The sequence below is a fragment of the Manihot esculenta genome, chromosome 5, assembly GCF_001659605.2.
Source record: "Manihot esculenta cultivar AM560-2 chromosome 5, M.esculenta_v8, whole genome shotgun sequence".
In the NCBI taxonomy this organism is placed as follows: Eukaryota; Viridiplantae; Streptophyta; class Magnoliopsida; order Malpighiales; family Euphorbiaceae; genus Manihot; species Manihot esculenta.
The window spans coordinates 10,879,294-10,888,520 of NC_035165.2; the positions used below are offsets into that span (position 1 = coordinate 10,879,294).

The window sequence follows — 9,227 nt, forward strand, 5'->3', positions numbered from 1 at the left end:
TCTTGCTGCTCTTTCTCGGTTAGACCTACTAGACATTGCCCTAGGCAATGTTGGAGGACGGGCGCTCATGCCCTCATCCTCAGGTGGTACTCCAGTCAATCTTGCTGATCGACGAGTTCCTCTCATCCTGTTTTTTGAAAAACAGTACACATAGCACAAACATTAGCATCATATGGTTCATGTGGGCACACATGAACCCGCATCACATACATCACATATCATAGTATATCATTAATGCACATGCTTATTATCATGGCATTTCACATCATCATGCAAGACAGGACTCCACATCCTATCCTAGTGGACATGATCCTTCCTATTGTGCTTGACCTTCTACAACATCTATGAGCCCGACACTCTAGGTCCGACCATATGAACCTAGGGCTCTGATACCATTCTGTAACGACCCGAAAATCGGACCGCTACCAGCGCTAGGATCCAGATCGGCTTAAGGCCGCCGGGACCCGTAGCAAGCCTGACATAACACCTGTAAACCTGTATAATCCCATACATGATCAACAACATACATAAAAATTTAAAACTTTTCTTTCCATACTCATCAACCAAACTCAACCTATGCATAAACATTAACATAACATTGATCCCTCTGTGGGATCTCATCAGTGCCCCCAAATGGGTGACATAACATATGCTGAGTTGGTTACATAAACATCATAAAATTCTCTAAGATCATGTATTAAAAGGGATACAACAATCTATGGTCAAGCACACCACTAACATCCATATACATCATCTCATTACATAACTATACTGATTAAGACATTACATTACAACTCGATCATGTCCATTGCTAGCTATTACATAAACATGACTTCTTTACTCTATCCGGACTCCTGCTCTATACTGCACCTGCAAGCCTGGGGGTAAAGGGAGAGGGGTGAGCTAAAAGCCCAGTGAGCTGAACTATAAAACATATTAACACTATGCTTTAATGAAATGCATCATAACACAGACAATTCACATAAGGGTTGGGTGAACTTGTCACCAATTAGTCCAAGCTAACATGGTGCCAGGCCATAGCATGGGGTCCTGGTCTTCCTGTCATACATACATTACCTACCATTATCCCAGGGCCTCCTCTGGGCTCCTGGTCTTCGAGTCCCACAATCGTGCCAGGCCGTAGAATGGGGTCCTGGTCTTTCATTTTCGTGCCAGGCCGTAGAATGGGGTCCTGGTCTTCCTGTCATGGACTAATTGGGTCATCCAACATTCACCCACATCAACAACACATGATGCAATGCGGCATATTCGTGAAACTAATGCAATCACCCTATTGCATAATCATGATGCATGAAACATGATAAAACATTTAATTTAAAAGATTAAGTTTAGTTCCACTCACCTCTGGCAGACTCTGACAACACCGAAGCAGCTGGACTCACTGCTGGGGTCCTCGGTTCCTCGGGTCCGAACCTACACAGGTGGACTCAAATGAGGGACCAAACACACCTGAACATAACTATAAACTACTCCCCAAAAACCCCCTAGAACATCATGAAAACATCACATAAAAACATGCAAGAAATGGCTGAACAGGGCACTTTCGGCGGCAGGTTCGGCGGCCGAAAGTCCCTCCAGAGCCGAAAGTCAGGCAGGTTCGGCGGCACCTTCGGCAGCCGAAACTCCCAGACAGAGACGAAACTCATGCATGTTCGGCGGCACTTTCGGCGGCCGAAACTGCCCGACAGAGACGAAAGTCTCCCTTTCGGGGGCAAGCTTCGGCAGCCAAAAGGCTGCCTTCCCAGCCATGTTCGGCAGCCGAAAGTCCTTCGGCTGTCGAACCTGGTTTCTGCCAAAGGGCAGAAACTTGGCTCCCAATGCACATTTCGCCTTCCAAACTTATCAAACATGCATCAAACCTATTCTACAACACACAAACACAAGCATACATGTTCCTAGGGGTCTCAAACCATCATAAACCCCATCTACAACACATCAAGCAACTCACATTGTTCAAGAACACACATTTATACCCATAAACATGACCATAACCTAAACATGCATTCTAACCCATAGATCTTGCATAAAACTTATTTAAAACACATAAGGAGCTTAAGATCGGCTCTTACCTCTTGAAGATCGAGAGGGAGACGACCTAAACTTGAAGATCCACGAAAATGAGCTCCTGAGTTCCCAAAGCTCCAAAACTTTGCTCAAAAGCTTAAATCTTCAAAACCAAGTTAAAACAAGTGAAAATCTTGAAAGATTTAGAGGAAGAACATCAAAAATGGGTGAGGGACGGCGGAGAGCTCACCTTGGCCGAAAATGGGGAAAAGCTCGCCCGTTTTCGGCTAAGGGACCCTTTTATAGTGGCTGGCCAGACCACGTTCGGGGGCCGAATGTGCCTCCGCATGCATGCCATGTTCGGCGGCCGAACTTGAGGTTCGGCGGCCAAACCTGGACTTCCCTCACTTATGCTTTCGGGGGCCTAAAGCACACCCGAAACACATGCATGTTCGGTGGCCGAACTTGAGTTTCGGCGGCCGAACCTGAGTTTTCCTCAAATGCTATTTTCATGCAAAAAACTCATTTTCTTCCATGTTTAAAACATAAAACACATTAAAGCATTTCATAAAACATGGTTTTACCCTACTAGAGGCTTACGACATCCGAGATTCCACCGGACGGTAGGAATTCCGATACCGGAGTCTAGCCGGGTATTACACGTGCTATGCTAAATATGGTAAGATTTGATCACTGACTGATTTACAATCATGGCAGAGGATTCTTTCCAACAACTGATTGATTTACAATCATGGCAGAGGATTCTTTCCAACAGAGGTGATGGCCTATGGCAAAGTGTGGAGAGGGTGAAGTGAAGAGCTGGAGAGGGAGAAGTGAAGAACCCGAGAGGTGAAGAATGAAAATTTGGAAAAAGAAGGAGATGGTGGGAGACTTTGGCTTCAAAAAAGTGTTTCCGAAAATGCATGCATAAGAAAAGTGTTCGGTACTTGGTCACATGACGAAATCTTGATATTTGTGCATGTTCGGCATCCAACGGAAGCAATTTGAAATTGCTCTCGTGACATGAATAGAAAATAGCTTGTTCAACACTAATTCCGCGTGGCAGTTTGACATTTACAGTGTCGAACTGCTTTTTGTTCGACACCATAAATGTTGACTAATATTTTCAGATCTCATATGAATTGATAATTATTTTTTATTTTATGCATAAAAAATGCTCAATGTATTTCTGCACGCAATTCACGACCATAGGCAAATCGACTTCTATCAAAATTCGGAAACTCCATGAACTTAGAGCAGAACTTATCGGAATGTCCGATGATACCACAGAAGAAACAGAACGTACCTAATCTTTCATTTGAAGCTTACGTTTTAGTGGTTTATTGACATCCCGAAGAACCCTAATACGTAAATAATCTCTCCAAACTATTGAAAAATTACGGGAATCAGCTTGGACATAATTACCAATGTAATTACCCACACCTTCGAACGCTCTCTCTGTCCTAGAACCAACCGGATAGTCATGAGGTTGAACCCAGAAGGCTGCCTTATACAACGGGACATTCCTAGGGTTGTGACCAAATGGAACCTCTGCGAGAATTATTAAGTTTTGCATAAAATTCCAGGGACCTCCATCAATCACTCTCTCCATATCCATTTTATGCATAAACTGAAGCAGAAAAGCGTTTTCCCCCAGGTCCTTCATCATCATTCCCCTACAGGCCTCCAAACTGCAGCCATTGTTGGACGAAAGGCAATGAAATTGAGAGGCTTATCAGTCACCACTCTACCCACAACACAAAACTGCGCCACCACCACCTCACCATCACCGTCTTCTTCACCGTCCTGATCCATGAATTCCATACAACCTCGCTCCTCATCCAAAAGCAATTTTTTGTAAATTTCATTCGACAAAGCATTAGCTTGAGCATCGGAACTTTCTGCCCTAATAAACTTGAAGTGCAGAAAAGAACAAAATAAGGAAGACAAGAAAGAATAAAGAAATAGAAAGAAAAAAGAGAAAAAGACAGAGGAATAAGAATAACAATTATCAAATGAGTGAAACAAAACTTACAGAGGTAAGAGAGAAAACGTCTTGTCACATGTTGAACAAGAGAGAATACTAGAAAATGTCCTTTCTTTTATTTAATTTAAAGGAAAAATTATTTTTTAGTCCCTAAAATTTAACGTAATTAACACTTCTGTCTCTCTATTTTGGCGACCCAACACTTAAATCCCTCACTTTATTTTCTATCCAAATTCGTAGTCCTTCCGTCCAAAATAATCATTTGGGACACGTGAATTGATAAAATTAACCCTCACTAAACCCAAACCCAAATGCCTCTTCTTCTTCTTCTTCCTACCTTTTGTGCAACTTCTTCTTCTTCTTCTTCTTCTTCTTCTTCTTCTTCTTCTTCTTCCTACCCTTTTTGCAACTTCTTCTTCTTCTTCACCCTACCCTTTTTACAACTTCTTCTTTTTCTTCTTTTTCTTTCTTTTTCTTCTTCCTACCCTTTCTGCAACTTCTTCTTCTTCTTCTTCTGCAACTGCAACTGGAGAAAACATGAAAGAGAAAAAAAAATAGAAATTTCACATTGAGAGAAGGGTATTTTGGAAAAAATTATCACCTCTCACTTTTGACTCTTTAACCAAACGGTTTAAATGAACGGAAGGACTACGAATTTGGATGGAAGGACTACGAATCTGGACGGAAGAGAAAATGAGATACTTAAGTGTTGGGTCGCCAAAATAGAGGGACAAAAGTGTTAATTATGTTAAATCTCAAAGACTAAGAAATAATTTTCCCTAATCTAAAATAGTAAATAATTATTAATATTTAAAAACTAAAAAAGAAATTAAAATATTTTATTATCTGAAGATTTAATTGAACTTCAATGAAAATTTTTATAGATTATTTAAAAAAAAACTAAATTTATTTCATCTGGACAAATTTTAAAATTTTATGTAAAATATTTACATAATTTATTATAATAATTTATGATGATATATTATAATTTAATCTCTAAATTTTTATTTTATTAATAAAATAATTTATTATTATATTAATTTTACTATTACTTAATTATTAATTAATTAATAAATTAAATTAAAAATTAAATTATTATAAATATTAAAACTATAAAAATTAAATCCTTACACATTATTAAAATATAAGAATTAAATTGTTATAAAAATAAAATTTAAAAAATTAAATTATTATATTTTAATAATAAATTTTACCATAAAAATTATTTATTAATAAAATAAAATAAAATAAAATATTAATGATTAAATTATTTATTATTAAAATAATAAAAATTAAATTACAAATTTTGCTAAATATAAAAAAAATTACATTGTAATAGCAAACCCAACCGAATTTGGAATAGCTAGCCATACCCATGGCTAAAAGCCAAAGCTTTGAGGGAAAAAAGGAAACTACAGTGGAAGCTCGTGGTGACAGCACATAGCCGCATACAAAAAGAGAAGAGAATAGAACCAAAGAACCTTTGTTTGTAGGACCCCATCACACCTCACTCCCACATACTCCCAACCTTAACCAGCTTGGTTAACTTTTGATCATCCACTTGAGTTTACGACCGTTGTTAATCAAACTACAAATACGACACTCAGATTTAACTACAATGAGCTTCTTCTCAGCTTCTCACTTCCCTATAAAACACATTCTCCTATATTATCACTGTGATAAAATACACGTACACATGGTTTAAAATACGCATAAAGTTGAGCTCATATCATCACAAACAGACACCTCCCCCACACCCACCGCCTTTCTGTCTAGAAATCTCTATTCTCCCCATTTCTGCTCTCTCTCTCTCTCTTTCTCTGCCTTCTTCTCTTCTTCATCTTAAATTCTACCCTTTTGAGTATTGTTGATTTCTCAACCCTTTTGGCCATTTTCTTTGCATAATCATGGTTGTTGTAATGTATTTGGCTCTTTTGTTGGCACTTGCTGGCCATCCAAGTAAGCTTTTTGTGTTATTATTGCTCTTTTCACAATAATCGTGTATTTTCTGTGTTTTCTGGAGATGGGTTCTTGATCTCTTGCTGTTTTTAACTTGAGTTCTTCTTCTCTTGTATGATTTAATTGAAAATAATCAAAAGGAAAGTCATTTGATCTTGTTGATTCGTTCTTGTAGGTGCTGCTTCTTACTGCTTATGCAAGGATGGGTTAAGCGATGCAGCACTTCAAAAATCACTGGATTATGCTTGTGGAGCTGGAGCTGATTGTACACCAATTATTCAAAATGGTGCTTGTTTCCAACCCAACACTGTAAAAGATCACTGCAATTATGCTGTTAATAGTTATTACCAGAGGAAGGGTCAAGCTGTTGGGAGCTGTGATTTTTCAGGAACTGCTACTGTTAGTGCTAATCCCCCTTCAAGTAAGCCATGTTCTCTCTTAATTAACAACCCATCAATCATCCACATGAGGTCCTAGATTTATTCTTCTACTACCTTCTTGGGATTTGCAGGTGTAGCTTCTGGGTGCGTTTATCCTGCGTCTCCAAGGTACCTCCTTTTCTCTTCCGAGTTTTCTCCCTTTTTTTCCTTATCTGATAGAGAAATTTCTCACCACTAAAGCTTAGATTCTCTTTGAAGAAGCTTTTTAATTTGTCCACAAAGTTCAATTTTTCTTGTGATTGGGAATCTTCATACTGATAAAATCACCAAGAATCTGATTCGCTTACCTGTTCTGTTACTTTCTTACCATAAACTCCAATAATTGATTTTGGTTTTGCTTAGTTTTAATCTTGTTAGGTAAGATTCCCAAATTTCTTCAATTGTGTCTAAATTATTGAACCCACATGTTCGATTTGAAGTGGGTCTTTTTTTCCTGCGCCAATTATATATTTTTTTTCTCTTCCGTAGCATCATAGCTAAGAATAAAGGACAGGGGTTAAGCAATAAGAAACAATTAGATTAACATCTTAATACTAAAGACCCGGCACCTTTTATTGCAACTGTGACCCGTCATGATATCGATGTTTCAGAACTTGTTTGTCCCCTTTTTTGTCAATTTTTTCTGATTCCTGGTCTCAGTTTGACACCTGTTCTCCACAATCTCCGTCTCTCTCTCTCGTCCATATCTTGTAATTCAGATAATTCATCTACACATGTCCTTACTCCTGACAAAAGTATTTCGATCGGACGGTGGAGGATAATTTTCTTGTATGATGTAAATAATTCTGGGTTGTTCTCTTTTATAATTCACAGCACTACTGGGATAGGCACTACTACCCCTACCACGGGCACAGGCACAGGCACCCCGACCACAGGCACTGGCACAGGCACCCCGACCACAGGAACTGGCATAGGCACCGGCACGGGGACGGGAACTGGGACGAGCACCGGGACTGGTACAGGCACAGGCATAGCAGGAGTGACTCCGAGTCCATTTGTTGGGTTGGGACCATCTGGAAGTGGTACTAACATTGACAATAGTGGTGTGGCGCCCATTGAAGCCACTAACATGTTGTTGGCTTCTCTCAGCCTCTGGTTCTCAGGCCTTGTTTTGTTGTTTTGAGGTTGAAAGATGAAGAGATAGCAAGTGGGGTGGACATGTAATTTACAGTTGGACAGTAGGAGATGATCATCCTGGAGGCAAACCCCCACTAGGGTTTTTTTAGGTTTCTTTTATCTAATGATAAAAAAAGCTGGGAATTTGATCCCTATTTGAGTGGAAGATGTGACTTCTGTTGGGCGAGAAGCTGATCTCTTTCTTTTGTATTTTTTCTTCCTCTTTTCCCTTTTGTATATTTAGAGAGAGGGTAAGTATTATGTAGTTTTTTTTTTTTTTTCTAATGGAAAATTGGTACCTTTCTGCCCACGCGTATGTTATGGGAATTATTCTTAAAGAAAGTGTTGTAATTTATTAGAGAGAGTGGTGGCTGGATGCGATGGTTGCCGTTAGAAATTTCAAACTTTAATTTGTGTTTGTGGTTGAAGAACAAACAGAGATGGCAAGAACAATAAAAATAAAAATAAATCTGTGCTTAAATTAAATGTTTCTTATATATATAGAAAAAGTATGTTTACATTTTTAATAAATTTTTAAAAATCAACCACTAATAATATAAATCTATAATCAGTTGAAAAAATTGAAATAAATAAAAATAGTTTTCAGCAGAAATAATTGATCATTTGAATAATTTAAATAATTTTTTAATACTCCTTTTTTGCTTAGATGCTGCAAATTTTAAGCTTTTATCTGAAAATTTTAAAGTTACTTCTTGACATGAAAATGTCTGTTAGTTGAAGATCAATTTTGCAATATTTCAGTTCAACAAAAAATTTTTTTCTTTCATATCTTGGAGATTTTCTTTTATATATATAAAGAATAATTTGATATTGATTTGTTTCGTCTTTCCATAAAAACAGAATTATTTGAGGTGGTAATGGCTGCTTAATTATTCACAAATATTTTTATGCATTTTTTTTATTTTAAGTTTAGATCAATTAATATTTTTTTAAGCCATAAGACTTGATTTGCAGCAGCTTTTGCTGCAATAAATTTAGTTTCGGTTGTTGATTGTTCAACTATTTCTATTTTTTTGAAACACCAAAAGAATACTTCTAAACCCAGATTAAAACAATACCATGAAATACTTTTTATGTCATCTGGAAAATAAGCATGATCACTGTCAAAGTATCCCTGTAAAATGCAATTTTGGCTTACACAAAATTTAACTTCAAATTCTATTATTCCTTTCATAAAATTTAACTTCAAAATTTTAGCAGCCTTAAAATATGTTTCAGTTGTACAATTAGCAAACCTAGATAATAAGCTTATTGTTTATAAAATATCGGGCCTTATAGTTATAAGATAAATCAAACATTCCATCATGCTTCCGTAAATAGTTTTATTACTCTTTCAGCTTCGTCCTTCTTGCTTAGCTTCTCTTATAGGAGTAGCCATAGTCTTACATTCATCCATTCTGAATTGCTTCTTAGTTTTTTTGCATATTTCTTCTGGCATATAAAAATTTCTCCTCTTTTCTGTTTTATTTCCAAATAAGAAAAATGTCATCAGTCCCAAGTCAGTCATTTCAAAAAATTACATCATTTTTTTTTTAAACTTCTGAACTAGATCAGAACTACTCCCTGAAACAAGTAGTGTCAACATATAGAGGCACTACAACATATTGATTTTATCACCTTTAATGTAAAGAGTAGCTTCACTAAGATTTTTCTTGAAACCCAGCTGCATCAAATGTTCA

At 37.2% G+C, this 9,227-nt stretch overlaps 1 protein-coding gene across 1 annotated transcript; it reads left to right on the forward strand.

The window, feature by feature from the left end:
• Nucleotides 1–5,632: 5,632 nt before the first annotated feature.
• Nucleotides 5,633–7,837, forward strand: LOC110614250 (PLASMODESMATA CALLOSE-BINDING PROTEIN 3). Its single transcript, XM_021755738.2, has 4 exons — nucleotides 5,633–5,971; nucleotides 6,147–6,392; nucleotides 6,483–6,519; nucleotides 7,225–7,837. The coding sequence occupies exons 1-4, from the start codon at nucleotides 5,920–5,922 to the stop codon at nucleotides 7,532–7,534; spliced, it is 645 nt and encodes a 214-aa protein (XP_021611430.1). The 5' UTR covers nucleotides 5,633–5,919; the 3' UTR covers nucleotides 7,535–7,837.
• Nucleotides 7,838–9,227: the final 1,390 nt, after the last annotated feature.

Bases quoted from the DNA above. Each gene is read 5' to 3' on its own strand.
- LOC110614250 (XM_021755738.2), top strand. From the start codon at position 5,920: ATGGTTGTTGTAATGTATTTGGCTCTTTTGTTGGCACTTGCTGGCCAT. The intron at 6,393-6,482 runs GTAAGCCATGTT...TGGGATTTGCAG, and splicing joins TAGTGCTAATCCCCCTTCAA to GTGTAGCTTCTGGGTGCGTT. The intron at 6,520-7,224 runs GTACCTCCTTTT...TATAATTCACAG, and splicing joins GTTTATCCTGCGTCTCCAAG to CACTACTGGGATAGGCACTA.